At 38.5% G+C, this 18,057-nt stretch overlaps 1 protein-coding gene across 1 annotated transcript in view; it reads right to left on the minus strand.

Moving 5' to 3' along the window:
* Positions 1-14,195, minus strand: part of LOC104526005 (lethal(3)malignant brain tumor-like protein 3) — a gene marked incomplete at its 3' end in the record, with an annotated part of 21,676 nt that extends 7,481 nt beyond the window's left edge. The window contains exons 1-4 of the mRNA XM_010169324.2: positions 14,097-14,195; positions 12,356-12,491; positions 7,841-7,932; positions 7,141-7,292 (exon numbers count right to left, since the gene is read on the minus strand). Coding sequence (XP_010167626.2) covers positions 7,141-7,292; positions 7,841-7,932; positions 12,356-12,491; positions 14,097-14,159 — 443 coding nt within the window. The remainder of the gene's footprint in view (positions 1-7,140; positions 7,293-7,840; positions 7,933-12,355; positions 12,492-14,096) is intronic.
* Positions 14,196-18,057: the final 3,862 nt, after the last annotated feature.

Here is an 18,057-nt window from a genome sequence, read left to right on the forward strand (position 1 = left end):
TTTAAGAAGAAGACAAGCAAGAGCGCATCCATGCATGAAGACATGTACTTCATATACAACAATCATTGCATAAAATACTGAAATACTCATTATGATCCAGTTTCTACTGAATCCCTCTTTGAAGTCAATGTCTCAACTGTTAGGCTGGAGAGTAACATGTATTCTCCTCCTTTGCCCTCAGCCCAAGAGTTACTAAAGCAAAATACTTAACAGTGGGTCTGTTCTCCCTGATAGTTATAAAAGAATCATCATCTGTATCTACTCAGAAAGTATTAGCATGCTGGAAGTTCATATTAATTAAGTTCCCTTAATTAGCAGTACTAATTTATATTTTTTTAAAAGTACGACATGTTAATAATCTGTAATACCTAAGAGGGTGCGATGAACTCTGTACGACAGAAACAGAAGTTGAAGGTAAACTAGCAGGCACTCTAACATCTTAAGGCTCACATCAAAATGCTAGGTCTGCAGATCTTGAACATAAACATGTTTTATGGATTACAAAAGAAAACACAGAACAGAAAAGACTGCAGACTGAACTCTGGGCTACTACTGCATTGCATTTTTTAATGTGTGCTGCATAAAAGAAAAATGAAGGAGTACATCATATTTAGAATACACAGAATAACACTAACTTTCTTCAAAAAATATGAAAATTTACATGATGTCTAAAATTCAGTACAGATGTACTTCAACAATAGAAATGCAGGTCAGGTGTCTCAGAAGCACTGTCTCACAACAAGCACTCTCAACTCACTTCAAGAATACCAATCTTTTGTCCTACTACAATATATAAAGCTATACAGTATGTATTTAGTATTTATAGTACAACACCAGGTTCTCTCTAAATCACTAAAGTTGCTGTTAATAAAAGGTATCAAAAGGACTTTTGTGATAATTTTGTCCTGCTAAAACTCAGCATCTGACTCTTAGAAACGCCTTGCCCCAAACAAATCAGACAAAAAGTGAGTGTTTCATGCTCCCTTTGTCCTCTTCTTTCCTCTTCACAGTAACTGTGAAGAGAAGCTAATGAGCAAGGGGGGCAGCACTTCTCTCTTCCCCTTCTCTCAAGTTGGAAGTTTTACATGGAAGAGTTTTATATGCATGGAGGTACTCTTCTGCACTGGAAGGGCATACCCTCTTACTTCCTGAAATGTTTTGGAGTAAAGTTCACAAAGTATTTTCAAAAGTCTCCTGAGTTATATTTGGGAACAAGACCCACGCTCATAAGTCACTATGATATTATCAGTATTATACTTAAAAATAATGAGGTGGACATGTAAAAACACTTATCAGGACAAACCTTCTAAATGCATTTGTCCTGTTTTGCTTTTTCAACCATAGTTTGAACATACATTTTTATAAAATTCTGAACAGTAAATGCCACTGTACACACTTCTTGCCTTGAAGATTGGAGAAGCAGCAAGTGATAAAGGTATGTCACAATGAAAGATGAACTCCTGGAAGATGCTCTGACATTACAGCAATGGGAGCGAACACGGAACACGTAGCACTGAGTGCTACACACCACAGCACTGCAAAAGAGCACTATAAAACATCCACAACATTTTTATTTGCTTTAAAAGAGAAACACAGACATTACAGATCAGCCTATAAGAAACTTCTGTAACCATGGTGGCCTCAGGGAAAAAAAAACCATCCCTGCTCTAGCAAAACCAGGTCATACAGTCTATCTTTACCTACTGAGTTCACACAGCCTTTTAGCTTCTAACAGTTCATTTAATAATAAAAAGTAGGGATCAGTACAATTTAAAGTAAAACTATTATGCTTTAATGTGTGTTATTTCATGGACATATTATCTAGTTTGGAAGAACAACAATAGACTAAGCCCAAGACTTGTCAGCTGGAATGCTAAAGGCTACCCTGACTTTTCACAATCAATTTGCCATGTCCCACAGCTTTTTATCTCCTTTGTTCCAAAACAGAAGGCAGATCACTCAGCTCATGCACTTTATATAACACAATGATCCACGAATTGTGAGGATGCTTGCTAGACCAAAAAAGGTTGCCAGCACTAGCAGGAGCTGAAGAATTTTGCACCTCCAAACCTACCTACCTCTGGACTGCAGCAGAGCACCACCACCTTCCACCAAGCAGCAGAGTGGTGACACACACACTCTAATAATGTCCACACAATTCATGCCACTTGTGATCCATTCTTTCTGCCGTGTGAGAACATGCAGGCAGAAAAATACATCCATTATCCATACCAGAAACTGAAGCTAATCCAGGAAGCTGAAGCAGAGCCAAAAGCAGCAGAGCACACCAGCTGAGCCCGTAAGAAAACCACACAGAGGGACAGAACAAGCAGCAGCTTCACTGAGTCACAGACAGTTTAACTACATTTTAGAAAAGATGTCAAGGCAGGGAACAGCTATATGATGTAAAAGGCCAGGAAGAAGTTCTGCAATAAGGAAAACTGAGGATGGCTGACCACACAAGCCCCTGGAACGTGTATCACTGCATGAAATGAACATATGTGCAGTTCAACAATCCTTAACTCATAGCAGGAGAGTATGACCCAAGAGCAGACTCAGCTATGGACCAAGAGGTAGTATTTTTCTATTGGTCACTTTCAGCTGTCCTGTTAATTATTCTCAAGGATCTGTTTTATATATACAGCTCATCAAATTCACATTAAGAGAGATGGATAATGCTGGCTGTTAAAAAAATTAATATTCAATTCTTTTAGAAAAGTATTTTCCCAAATGGGTCTCCTCCTGAAGATCTGGACAGTTTTTACTTAGTGATCAGCATTTTCTTTAAAATAAGCTGTATGTGTTACACTCATTTTCTGTTGTGAAATAACTTCTGATTTTCCCTTTTGGGGAAACAAACATTTTGGTATTTTCATTTTCACTTTATTAAAGTGAATGTAGATACAATCTGTAATGAAAATGTTACCAATCAAAAACCACTCATACACACATGCGTTATACCCACAAATAACAATATGCCCTCAAGAATGCTACTTATACAAATTCTTGATTGTGAGATGTCAGTCATCTAACCATGCATAAAAAAAGAAGAAAAAAAAAAAAAGAAAGAAACATATAAACCATCCTGCAGCCCCATCTAGCGCATAAATGAGAATACTTCATCATTGACAAGTATAAAGCTGGTATTACTTTAGGTCAGGACTTCCCAAAACGAGGCCCATAGTAGGCATCTAGAGGTGGCATAGCAAGCCACATCACCATATTTTCTATTTAAAGTCCGATAAGACAGCTGCAGGGGGATTTGTATAGAATTTTAGAGCTTTAGGGTCACATACTGGTCCATTATCCATTTAAACAATTAAAAGCATGCACTGTGACTCCTGGTTTTTTAAGACTGTTTTATCTCCTTTTTGGTATAATATAACCCCTTCAAAGAGACTGTTCCTTTCAAAAACAGAGTGCAGCAAAGCTAATTATCTCAAAAATGAAACAAGCAAAGCACAACTTTTAAGGATTTGACTGTTAGCAATGCAGCAGATGCTGGTGGAGAGCACAACTGGCCTCTTATTTAGTCTCAAACCAAAATCCACTTGTACAGATCAGAAAATGGTTGAGAAAATCAAAAGCTGATTAGTCTTCATGAGGTGCTTTAGAAATTGTTTTTTCTAGACAAGACAGAGAGGTGAGTGAAGCACGGAACATCATATTTTCTCACACTCCTGGTAAGCTGACCGTAGCATCTTCTCTGCAGGGGAAGTTCAGACCAAGTCATGGATGAGGGCAGACAGAGCCCTTTGATCCGTTGAGTTTGGGCTGCAGCATGTCCAGCACGGCCATCATTCCATCTCTCCTGTGGGCAAGCAGCAACAAGCTAGCATAGCTTCACTCCCTGGGCAAGCTCTGGCTGTGTTTGGGTTTGGTCACAAAAAAATTAGGAAGCTGAGGTAACGTAAATCTGTGTGTAAGCAGAACAGATGCAAGAGAACGGAGAACTGAAAGCCAGCATGGACCTGTAGTTAATTTATAGTTCAGACATACCTAAAGATTCCCAAATGCTATTTTGAGATTCAGTCAATCTTAAGAAAATTTGGAAATTCCACTAGGGGGAAATGGCTTTGGCTGTCAAAGAAGTATTATTTTTTTTCATCAAAAAAGATGGGACATATGGAAAGGACGTGATCGCTTGTTTAGTATAGGTCAAAATTCTCAAAGTAAATCTTAAATTTGTCATCACTTTTCTTCCCTCTAAAAGCCACTGCCAAAGGACAATTCAACGGGATTTATAATACACTAAAAGTATCACCACCACACATTAAATAGTGGTAGTAATTAATAATTTTAGCCACGGTACTTATTTTCAACCATTAACGTATTTTCTAATGCTCAGGAAAAAGTCAGGAAGAGTATCTTCAGGCTAAAAGCCTGAAGTCTAAAAACACTTAGATGATGGCAATAGATTCCTGTTGCCTGAAGTCCAGTAAAATCAGTCAACTGTCTTTTCATTATCCAAGAAGAGGAAAGAATTTTTATACTCAACAAAAAGTACAATCTACTCAAACTAACTAAATCACAAGAAGTATAGAGGAATTAAAAGGTACTCATTTGAAAACAATCAATTACATACACTAAATACATAATTTCTCCTTCATTATAATTACAGAATCATAGAATGGTTTGTGTTGGAAGGGACCTTTAAAGGTCATCTAGTCCAACCTTTCTGAAGTGAGCAGGGACATCTTCAACTAGATCAGGTTGCCCAGAGCCTCATTGTCCTGGTTTTGCTAGGTCCAGCCTGACCTTGAATGTTCTCAGGGATGGGGCTTCTACCACCTCTCTGGGAAACCTGTTCCAATGTTTCACCACCATCACTGTAAAAAATTTCTTCCTTACATCTAGTCTAAACCTACCCTCTTTTAGTTTAAAACCATTACCCTTTGTCCAATCACTACAGGCCCTACTAAAAAGTCTATCCGCATCTTTCTTACGTGCACCTTTCAAGTGTCAAAAGGCCGCAATAAGATCTCCCTGGAGCCTTCTCTTCTCCAGGCTGAACAACCCCAACTCTCTCAGCCTGTCCTCATAGGAGAGGCATTCCATTTCTCTGATCACTGTTTCTGTCCCTCCTCTGGACCCACTCCAACAGGTCCATGAGGATTTTGGAGCTGGACACAATACTGCAGGTGGGGTCTCAGATCTCAGGTCTCAATTCTGAGATTGAAACTCATATGCAGGCATAGGGAAACTGTGAAGCTCTGCTCCAGGTAATCCCAACAGAACTTTCCATTTCAGTTACAGTCAACTTATGAACCTAAGATATTTTAAGTCCACTACAAACCTGGTATCTAAAATTAAAAATGTAAGTGGCATGCATTCAGGATGCATTTTCAGTCTTTCTTTTGATCAGACATTCCACTGCTATTTTAATTTGCTGTTCTTTTCTCCCATTTCCTTTCCTTCTTCCTCTATTCGCTCTTGTTCTCAATCACACAGCAATGCAGAGAGGTAGGCCACACCACTCAAAGTTTAATTTCCATGCACAGGGCTTTCCAGCAGCATCCTCTTGCTCCTTCCAGAAAGGTATTTTACAATTTCACCGAAAGAACAAAACTTCAGCTTGGGTTCAGTATAAATACAGCTCCAGTGATTTCCCAAACACCTATATATTTTCCACTTAAATTTTCCCTCATCCTTTAAGAAGGTATTATTTCACATATTCTACATATGAAATTCAGAAAACCCACTTCAGAATACTATGATTGCAAAAATGTAAATCCTGGTTGTGTACTTAACAACTGCTTCTCCCTCTTCTGAGAGGATTAGTGGACAAAATTCCTGTTGACATTGGAACATTAACAAGTCTGAAATTCAGTGTATGTCTTCTCTACACAGTGCAATGTTTTAGAGAGATATCTATGATACCTCTGAACAAACTGCAGGTTATATTTAGGTTTGCCCTAAATTCCTTGCCTAACTGCTGTTTTCATTGTTAATTAATGGCATAACTGTTACTAGTGAGAACTTAAATATCAGGAAATTCAGAATACATTTTCCCAGTCCCCAGTTTCCTGCTGCTTTGTAGAGAAAAATGTATGTTCTGTGTTACTTCTTCAGGGAAATAATCACTAATCTTTCTGGTATTTGACTCATATGGCCTATTATCTTGATATTCAGTTCTTTACTTCACTGAAATGCCCATTCACCGTTGCTTTGATAATTTAGTTCTCCTACAGCTTATTTGTCATGTAGCCCATACAATTATTAATTCAAAAGATGAACTCACAAAGTTTCGAAGTTATATAATAGTTTCACATCATTCTCATTGAAATAGTGCCCAAGAAGTTATCAAATACAGATGAATAAATCTTTCTCAGTTTATTTTTACAGGCTCAGCTATACAACTAAGTTGCCACTGCTGAACAACAGGTATGCAATGCTTCAGCTGTTCTGCAGTAACTTACTCTTCAAAGAATCTAAGATATATAATTTTGCTCTAAATTACCTGCCAAAAGAAGATGCAAGAGCAAATACAAACCTTTACTGTGACAGCCAAAGCCTGAATCTCCTTCAGTATATTTATGCTCATTGTCCTACTCTGACTTTTCTGTATAGATACACAAAGCCCCCCCACCATAAAACATGCAGAAAGGTCATCTCTAACAAAGGTCAGGATAGCAGCATCCCGATATTCGGAGGAATGTAGAACAGACAAGACTAAAATGAGGCATTGCCACTACCCTGATTCCTTACAGAAGATGGCTAACGTTCGGTCTGAACCCAAGTGGATCAAGAACTTTATGAAAAAATGAAGCCTTTCTTTCAATTTACAACTATATGTAAACTTAATTCCAAGTATAATCAGTCACACTGTCATGGTGCACAGTCTTCACTCAAGATATCAACCTCAGAGACACTGTGTAACTGAAACTAGAAATTTATCCACAAGTCCAGATGTAGCAGCACACACGAACACTCATTTAGGATAATCTCTGGAAACCTGATACGGGAAACTGGATTCCTTCAGTCTGCCTCTGAGACATACTTTGGTGGCCATGATTACAAATCCAACAAAAGTTGGTATGGTAACTGTATCGACAGTCTGGAAAGTATCACAGAAAACAGTGCTTAAAGCTAACCCATTTCTGATATGCCTCACTAGGATACAAAACAAAAACATCATACCAGTAATCGTAACTCTCATCCCAGTTGTCAAAATGAACCAGAAAACGATTGTCCACCATGTCTGTTACCGTAGCAACACAAATGAAAGTCGGGTTCTTCTTGTCTACGGCTTCCAGCTTCATCCCCACTCGAAATCCCGATGGAATCACTGTCTACATAGAGAAAGACATTTAATTGAAAATAAATACTATAAACCCAGAAATGTCCCCAGTGTCCACAATCAATACATTCATGTCATTTCAAAGTTTCCCAATTAGCTGCCCCAACAGAGTGGCAGCAGCCTAATTAGTTGACAAGAGAGATGCTCAAACACAGAGACTTGTGGTTTATGAAATAAAAAAGCCCTAAACATGCTGCTATAATTAAATGCATTGGTTTTAACTCTGTCTTATATACTCTCTCAAAGACCCTGCTTGTTCCACAACATTATGGTGAGAGACAGTAGTAATAACAAGTCTTAAATTTCATTTAATATAGTCTTTCTGAACATGCCAGATCAGATATTTAAACAGATTAGTAAAGAATTAACAGATCAGAATTGCAGTGGTGAACTGGAGATCGCTACTGAATTTGTTGTAAACATTTTTATCTTAAATTTCAGGTCTCAAGTCTTCTACCACTGAAATGTGCTGTGAGTCTCTACCACACACGTAAGCATACTAGCAACTTTCCACATCATTAGTAACAAGTGAGTACTTACTGCATTCTGGTTTTCAAACAATGATTTAGGAGCAGCTTGAGCCTTGCATGCCTTTAGGTATGAGGGCCAGCTGAATTCTTCTTCCTTATATCCTACATGAGGGTCATAAAAGAGGGGCAAGAAATGACAGGCATGAGAAACACGGTGCATGGAGGGGATTTGATTATAATTGATGAAATGTTTTCCATCCAGTTTTGATCTGTTTCTTACAACTTCAAAACTGAAAAGATTATGCGCTGTTAACTATTTATTCTAATTTATTATCTTATTTAAACTACACTGGGAAAATTTACTTTAAAACTACATATTAATTCTACCCCAACATGAACTCAGTGAGTCTCTGAAGGAGCACTGGTTTGGATTATTTGAAAATTTAGCAGGATACAGGATAGAGTTAAAAAAAAAGTTGATGAAGCTTTTCTGCTTTTATTTGGTCATGTGGTATTACAAAGAGGAATCACATTCTTTATTTAGGGCTGGCTGAGCTTTCTTACCAAAATGTCAAGCTTTCTTTACACAAACTGAGCTGCACATTATTAGTTTCTTACAATTGTCTAGGATTGACATTTGAACTGTTCCTAATCTTCATCTGGGAGGAAGAATAGTCACATAGACGAAACACTAGGCAAGAACCCAGGAGATTTCAGCTTGGTTTCAATTTCACCTTCAAAACAAGCTGGGGAGCATCTCTTACAAAATCACTGCTCTATCCCTGATCTCTGACATCACAGTCCTGGCCATCAAGGGATCTGAAGGTCCTCAAGGGGCAGCTTAGAAACTAAAATCCTTAATTCTACTAGTATCAAAAATCAGTCTCAGTAAATTATCAGTTCTATACAACAATCTTCCTCCCTTTGAATAAATCTCTCCAAGCAGCACAGGCTACAAGTCATTTCTCTGTCTCTCCTCAAGAAAACCACACCTTACCACCTCTCTGCCTCACAGGTACCAACTAACTTCCCTTTGGTGGTCTGACTGACACACACACAACCAACAAGCCTGGGGCATGTGCCCTCCAGCTGCTTTTCAGTCTGTTGCTTCTCCTTCAGAAACAGCAAAGGGCTTACAGACCCCAAAGCTCTTCCTGCTATGCCAGTTGGACTAATAAAAATAAGTCCCTCCTCCTACATTTACCCTACTACGTACATCCTCAGGCTATCACTAATACAGCATGATCATTACTAGCTTTAAAACAAACTCCCTAGATTATATAAAAATAGTTGCTTACACCATCAGTGTCCTAGAACAGTGTAAACTGTCCCCTGCAAGGACTTTCCACATTTTTTATTCGATGCATACAGCAAGCACTTGGAAAGAAACCTAAATTTCTGTTTGATAGTTTGCCTCTTCAAATTTCTTAGGGAACAAAAAAAAAAATAATTCATAGTATATTGAACTACATAAAATAAATCACAAGAAACCATTTGTATTTCTAATCTATAAAACAATGCTGAGTTGGAAGCAAATAGTCTTCTTCCTGCTTTCTTCTCTTAAATAATGACTATAGAAACATCTATTTAAGTTCATGTGTTACAATCCAGTAAAACAAGACCAAAACCACCATGAATTTCAGTAAGTGCCTTTACTGAAATGTGTCACCTCTTGACTATTTGAAGTGTTACTAAAATACACCACATACAACAGCTCTGTTTAACCTTCTGAGAATCTCGTATTTTCCAAAGAACCACAAGTAAGGAATGTTTTGACTTCACCTTCTCCACATCTGGCTTTCTCACTTTTCATCTTAAATATTAGCTAACATAAATTAACCTCCAAGTCCAAACAGTGATACTTTTCTTTATACTCCAATTGCCTCTTGTCTTGATACACTATAGCCGTAGACCAGTTGAAACCTTTTTTAAAGGAATATGGTATCAAGGCTTTTCATTTTTTCTTTTTAATTCTAGAGGGTATTAAAACTTAACTCAAAACTCATAATAGACAACACAAAACTCCCACCTACTGCATGCATCATGGGATCAGGAACTGGGACAAAGTCCATGGAAAAAAAATTGGTTTCAGTATACTGTTAAACACTTTCTGGACAGCACTGGTTTTCCTGTCACCAAGTGAGAAAAGGAGATCTCTAGCTCCTACCTTATCTCTCACAAAAGGACCAAAGGTGAATTTTATTTAGTCACTGCAGATATAATATAATCAATGCAATTATTACTGTGGCACCTTCAATGAAAACCAGTTTTCAAGGCTCTTCCCTTCTTTGCCGACCACAGAGCACCTTGTCTGAAGTGGTTTCAGAAGACCAGGCAGCCTCTGCTGCACCAGCTTCTCCCTTTTGCATCCAAACAATTGTTGGCTTGATCCAGGCAAAAGCCTAGCAGTATTACCGTGGCAGAGGCCATGATAATTCTGGGAACACACATACATCCACTGTCCCTCTGCAGGTTTCACCTGCATGAGACAGAAGAGTGACCTCCTCCACACAGAATGAACAGCGTCCTGAAACACCATCATTTTTTCTGCCCGTGTTGCCCAGTTCAGTTTTGTGGCTCTGCTCCCCTGTGTCCACTGGCAGCCCATCAGCAGTCGCCTGCTGCCTCTGCTGCCACAGGGACAGGAGACATCCTGCCATGAGGCCTGTCCTGCCCGGCGACGCCAAGAATTACCTGCCCCTTCCATATTAATAAAGAAGGATACAAGTATATATCAGACAACATCTATAACAATATTCTTCCCTTCTCATGTCCCTCACAGCCCTCCACAGTCCCCTCCCATCCCAAGGAAAGACTGACTTAGGCGTGTGTTTGGAAAGTTACTTTCTTTCAACCTCCTCAGAAAACAAGGAGTCAGTTACCAGGACCTAAAATCCCCCTGGAGCACACCCTCCTGTGAAAGAGGACACTTCTGCCCAAGCTTGCAGAGATCATTAACCGGGGCCACACTGCACAAAAAGGCAGCAGGACTGTCTGCTTCTTTCTCAGGCCATTGGGTTCCAAATAGTTTATGGCTTACACCATAAATGTCATAAAGTTTACATCTTATCTGGAAAACAAATGGCTACTCATGTAAAACTTTGAGTTCTTCTGTGAGGCAGTATTTTATATAAGATACTGTGCCGCATGTCATTACCGGTACCAGCTTTAGTGTCTGTATGATTTGCAATGAGTAAATTAATTATTAATACCACAGCAAAACACAAGCAATCTGTCCAACCCAATACAAATGCACATAAAGCCCCAACAACCTAAGACTGGCATCTTCGCCTTCCCCTTGGCATAGCAGAACTCCACAAATAGTGGATATTAGATACTAGGAAGAAGTTCTTCACTGTGGGGCTGGTGGGACACTGGAACAGGTTGCCCAGAGAAGTTCGGATGCCCCGTTCCTGGAAGTGTTTAAGGCCAGGCTGGATGAGGCTTTGAGCAACCTGGTCCAATGGAAGGTGTCCCTGCTCATAGTAGGGGGGTTGGAACTAGATGATCTTTAGGGTCCCTTCTAACCCAGATCATTCTCTGATTCAATTATATCAGTAAAACATAAGTAGTGAAAGCTCTCCAAAAAAAAAAAAAAAAAAAAAAAAAAAAAAAAAAACAAAAAAAAAAAAAAAAAAAAAACAAAAAAACATTTTAACTGATGAATGGCTAGTTGCCTTTAGCTTCCTTCCAATGCATGGTTCTACCATACTGCTTGTTCTTTTCTATTCCTCTTCCATTCCACGTGCAAGATAAGCTTGCACTGGGACAATGGAAGAAGTCTCATGGGTAGAAGAGCAGGTTTCAGCAATCACACCATACCTCATCAATGATGAAATAGTTTGCTGTCAAGGTGAAGCGACAGAGCCAAGCCATGCAAAGGGAAGAGTGCTTTGCTGGTCTTGTATAAAAATATCAGAGAATAGCCTTGATATTCAAAATCAATAATATGTCTTGGGGATAGTAGGAATACATGGCTGTGCAGGATGACAAGCAGAACCCTGAGAATTACCATCATATATTGCCCTAACTTGTCTTCCTCAGCACCTCTAATAAGCTCCATGACTTTCCTAAATAAAAGACCTACTGACTGCTACAATATAGTGAAAAAAATAAACACAAAATAATACTCTTCCTACCAACTTAAAACTAGAAGAGAAACTGAAGAAACATTTCATTAAAGTGACTCAGAGACAGTAACTTTAGACCTACCACTAAAGGATTCTCAGCTGCTTGTGGCACCTCAATTTAAGCATACATGTCATCAGTATGCTGCCATTTTACTTGCAATAAGTGTTAATTTTCAGTATAGGTTTGTTGCTAAACTTTCTTTCCTAATGCCTTATGAATTACTCTTACAGTTCATTTTGTTTTCTTGTTTTCTCTGAATTTCCACCGAATAGAAAAGGTAGCATTCCAACCTTAAGATTTTAGCAAGACTCAGAGTTTAATCTGCCATGTTCAAGTACTCTGACTAAATGAGCAAAAAAGTTTCTGCCAAAAAAAAAAAAATAATTACAGCATTACACAGATAGTCTCGATTTCAGAGCTATGGAAAACACACGTATCTCATACTAAACAATACCTTTAGGTGGATGAAGCTTGTGACCTGTTTTCTCACACCATCCAACAGGATGAATGTCTGAAGAATCAGCGTTCACCCAGAAATCGTAACAATCTGGGTATCCATCAAAATGGAGACGTATTCTGTAGCCACAAACCTAAAAGCAAGAATGCACAACATACCATGCCGTGTTTTAAGACGTTTGTCCTACACATAACAGCTTCTGTTCAGTATTATGTACATTAACAGTGTGCTATTAGCCAACTTTTTACTTCTCCTCAAGCCAATCATTTGATAAAAATGAACGAATAAAAAAGCAAGGCTATCCTCAGTCTGAGTGCCTCCTCTTCTGGTGAAAAGAATTAACTAAAAGCTGGGTATTGTCTGTAGTGTTAAAAGACCTGAAAACTGTTCAACTTAACATCAGAATAAAACAGAAACCCTACAGAAGACCATGAATACAGCTGATACAATCATGGAGAAAGCACAGATGATGCTCTCAAGCTACCTCGATTAATCAATATGCAAGACAGCACTCAATAACAACTATTTTCAACAGGCTCTCCAGAGAGATACTGAAAACTGTTATTAAAAGATGAGAAGTCAGCAGAGGTATCCATGAAGTATTAAGTTAACCACCAATGGGAAGAAAAAAAACAGGACATACAATCCCTCTCTCTGTACAGAAGTTCTCCACACCTTACCAAGTGGAGAACAGGCCCTAACTGCACTGCAGTCATCAATTAAAACCTGTTGACATCAAGGTCACCCTATTTTATATGCAATTTATACTCCAACATAACTTTCAGTTTGCCATCTCAGAATTCTGTGGAATTCAAGTCATTCTGCAGTAAAACATGACCCATCTCTTAGTGCCAAGCATAAGGCACACAGGAAATACTCAACCACTGACACACCATCCACAAGAAAATGGACAAGATATCCACAGAAATGGCATATGACCATGGGCCATGAAGAGGTCCAGAAATGGGAAAACAAAAGCCTAGGCTATAAACAGATAAACTGCAAAGTTACAGCTGTGTACAATAATAGTGATAGGGAGCAGAGTACCTACCCTATTCCTGTTTCCTCATTTTAATTCAGAAAATAAATGCAAAAAGGGATCCTTGGTAAAACTACATAAAAAATACTGTAAGGTATGTTTGAAAGACAAAAAATGTAACTGAGAAGTGAGTTCTCATTTATATTATTAAAAGCACAGAAGCTACTCATCAAAAAATTATTCCATAAATCATAGTAAAAAGACAGAGTTTATATGATATACTGATTTGTAGAAGTTGCCAATACAGGCAATTTCTGAGGCCATCAGCCTGAAAAAATTGTAGCACAACTGTGACACAAAAAAGCGTTAGGAATTTGTATCAGTGAATGGAGCAACTGTAAATACTATCAAACCTCTAAAAAACCACTATAAATCAGTTGTCATAGTTACATTTTTTTTTACTTATTTTTTCTTTAAACTATAAAAAAAACCACACACCATCCAACTAGCGTAATTTTTTTTTTTTTTTTTCTAGCTGCATATATTAAATGTATGTTAACAGTCACTGCTGCATGGTACTGGCCACAGTCATCACGTGTTTGTCAGGTAGATTTATACAGTGTTATTAATTTAAAAGCTATCTTCCTGCATACAGTTTCTATCTGCCTGTTAGGAAAGAGTAAGCACTTTCAGCTGCCACTGTTCCAGTTCAGTCTCTCCCGTAATCCCACCCCACGGCTGCTCACAGCCTCTACTTACCTCAGCCACCGTGAGAACACAGTATATCGACTGGTGCTCAGGATCCACGCCCTCGAGTTTCATCCCTGCTTTGAATCCGTTTTTGTTGTATGGAAAAGATTGATACTGCAACAGAAAAGAACAGTTTCAAATCTTCTGAAAGTATGCCAGTGAAAGAATACCTTTATAAGGAAAAGAGCAATGATTATTTATTATTATTTATTATTCATTACTCTCAAAGTACTAATAAACTGCTTTAAAATGTTTTGCATTTTTAAAAACATACTGTGGAAAAGAGAAATTGATAACTGTTCAAAAACACGTTAATACTAGAATGACTTAAAACTTGAGAGTATTTAACAAAATTATAAAGAATGAGAGAAAGATGGTGGCCTCGGTCTGATTTTTTTTCACTAAAAAAAAAACATTTTAACAATGCAATTAATTTAATTTTCAGCCTGACACTTTAACCTGGTGGTCATCGTTCCTGTAATGATCACAACAAAGATGCTCTGTTTTGCCTTTTCATTTCCACATCTCAGGCCATCAAAGGTGAACTGCAAAGCAGAAATACAAAGTATTGTTTGTATATAGGGATGGGCCTCCTTTTATGTTGGGTCCCAATTAGCTCGTTTTCCAGGAATATTTTTGCATCACAGGAACATGAATACCCTTACAACACATTACAATTAACTCGGAAGAACATCTTTCAAAAACAGAAAGTGAAAACAAAGCTAAGCAGAAAGGATGCTTTCAATCAGAAGACATCATCATCCCACGTATCATGCTCCCTGTCTCCTGTTAAAGAAGGAAGAAAGCTAGCAGATGCTGAGGTTAAAGTGGACGAAATCTCAGAGGAAAAAAAAAAATGAATAGAATTGAACAGGGTTTTCCACAGGTTAACAAATGAACAGCTACACAGTTTTTATGTCCCAAATGGTTACAGACAAAACACAGGAGAAACATCCTATATGCTCCCCCTTCCTTCTGTTCCTGACTAAAAGCTACACATGCTCCCTAGCCACCCACAGTACCTCTGCAGTCAACGGGAAGAGAAGGGTACCAAGGGAGGTACTCAGAGAGGTCTCACCTACTTGGAAGGAAGAGGAATCCTCTCTTTGGTGGATTTGGCTGCAACTGATATAACTGAGTAACAAACTCAGGAGCAAAAAATGCAGTGCATGGCACAAGAGCAGGAATATGCAGTCAAGAGGAAGGGAAACTGAGAAGCAGATGAGTTTAAATCAGCTCAAAGTGGACAGCTAACAGATGCCTAACCACAGCTCTAAGTCCCTATCTAAAAATAGCTTAGATCACTTTGTAGACCTCAGTTAAGAGATCAGTGTATCTGACTGCAGTACATACATTTGAAAAGTTATTTCATCCTAACATCACCACACTTAACATTTTTATTATCAATGACAGTTTAATGAAGTTATACTGTGCATAATTCTAGATACTTCCTCAAGAGGAATGTAAAAGCAGAGTATTTTTTAAAATAAACTGAATTTTTAAAGTTTTATCTTGGTGCACAGACTTGCAGTTAATGACATCTGTATCATAAATACCTTACAGCTAAAAGACCTCAGTGGAAAAATTAAATGCTAGAAATACTGACACATTGAGGAACAGTGGCCAAAAATGTAACTGAGATTTTGCAAAAGCAAGCACAAATAAAATTACAAAGAAAAGAAACAAATAAAAGTCACAAATCTGTTTATTCTTTTATTACTGCAATAAACATTATTGTACAAACAATACAAAATTCTACAACTAATACACTAAAAATTAAGCAATTATCACACAGGTATTTCCTGAAATTTAAGACGTAAATTACTCATTACTCTTTCTGTTGTCAAATCTGAAACTTCTAAGGCAACACAATCTTAAGTTTGGTTTCTGTTATAGCAAAAGAACAGGCAACTTTTAGAAGACTAATAACTTTAATACTATTTAACAGATTTCAACTTTGTGAACACTGTAAGCACTGCTTCTGAACTGGAAAATAAAGAGGAAAAAAAAAAAAGAGTAATTCTCACAATTGAAACAGAAATCAAGGATTCAAAATTGGTGGTGTTTTGTTTTGGTTTTTTTTAACCTTACTGTATCTGTGGCTTGCTTGTCCATCTGTAAAATGGAGAAATATTACCTAGACACTTCTGAGTGTTATTAAGAATTCCCTCTCTGCTACAGGCTTTAAATCCTGCATACTAAATAAAACTCTAGAGTTGCCCAGGGACGAAAGACGTTAAAAGAAAATATTAAATAAGATGCACTGAATGAGGTAGGTACATTGTGGAGAAAAATAAAGGAAACAGTACATCATCATGTAACTCCAGACTTTATCACCATGTGCAGTGCCCAGAAAGGCTGGTATATGCCTGTGTGCTCCAACAGCATTTCATGGAATGTCAGACAGCCAGAGCAACGCTTTGTAAATCTACCTTTCAGACAGACTTACTTATCCAGATTTTTTCTTTCATTTTTCAACCAGCATATTGCACAGGGGATTATAACTAAGAATGATCAGGTAACTGTTGTTCTTGCACCTATAAATCTATGGATTCTGTACATTGCAATCCTAGTTCTTCTGTACTTCAGTAACGTCTAAAAGCAACAATTAAAGGTCAGCATCACACGCACATGTAAGCTGAAAAGCTAATCCCTGCGCAAAAGATTTAATAGTTGAAGTATAAAGCAAACAGAAAAGACAGAGATGCAAAAAGCAGACTATAAGTAAGAACAGCATTATCAAAAAATAATACTGGATATACATAGCAGAAGTACAACAGCTTAGACATGTTCACATGTTTTGCCAGGTTTTGCAAGAGAAGAGAACAGCACAGAAGCTTTGTGGATTTGCATACAGAACTTTCTTCCAAGCAAGAGAGACAGCGCTACAGAAAGCATTGAAGTGACACGTGACAAAGACTAACACAGCAGGCAAAGGACAAGCAAGAGAGACGATGATGTGACATCCAGTCAGCCGACAGGCAAAACGGGAATAAACCAAATTAGTTTCTGATATAGTAACAAAATATAACGTCAGCAGGAGCAGCAAAAAGACAGGTAATATAATTAAAGCAACAAGCCAAAAGATAACCTTTGTACCATCTTTCTAAACATATTTAAAGATACCTTACATGGCATGAAAAAATGAGGGTACATGTTAGATAGGAGCAGCCTCATGTTCACAAGCCCTGGTCCTCCTGGGGGACTTCAACCACCCCAATACCTGTTGGAGGGACAACACAGCAGGCCACAAACAATCCAGGCGGTTCCTGGAATGTGTGGATGATAACTTCCTTCTCCAAGTGGTCAAGGAACCGACAAGGAGAGGTGCCATGCTGGACCTTGTTCTCGCAAACAAGGAGAGGTTGGTGGGGAATGTGAAGCTCTGAGGCAGCCTTGGCTGCAGCGACTATGAGATAGTAAAACTCGAGATTCTTAAGGCAGTGAGGATGGCACACTGTAAGCTCACCATCCTAGACTTCAGTACAGCAGATTTTGACCTCTTCAGGGATCTGCTTGGTAAGGTACTGTGGGATAAATTCCTGGAGGGAAAAGGGGCGCAGGACAGCTGGCTTATACGCAAAGATCTCTTCCTCCAAGCCCAGGAACGATGCATCCCAACAAAGAGGAAGGCAGGCAAAAACAGCAGGAGGCCTGCATGGATGGACAGGAAGATCCTGAACAAACTTAAGATCAAAAAAAGAAGCCTATAGAGGCTGGCAGGACGGGTTACCTGTGAGGAATACAGAGAAATGGCCCAAGTGGCCAGGGATCAGGTTAGGAAAGCCAAGGCCCTGACAGAATTAAATTTGGTCAGAGATGTCAAGGGCAACAAAAAAAGCTTCTACAGGTATGTCAGAGAGAAAAGGAAGACTAGGGAAAATGTGGGTCCTCTCCAGGAGGCAACAGGAGATCTGATCACCCAGGACATTGAAAAGGTTGAGGTGCTCAATGACTTTTTTGCTTCAGC

This window comes from Antrostomus carolinensis, unplaced genomic scaffold (assembly GCF_000700745.2).
Source record: "Antrostomus carolinensis isolate BGI_N321 unplaced genomic scaffold, ASM70074v2 scaffold4706, whole genome shotgun sequence".
NCBI lineage: Eukaryota > Metazoa > Chordata > Aves > Caprimulgiformes > Caprimulgidae > Antrostomus > Antrostomus carolinensis.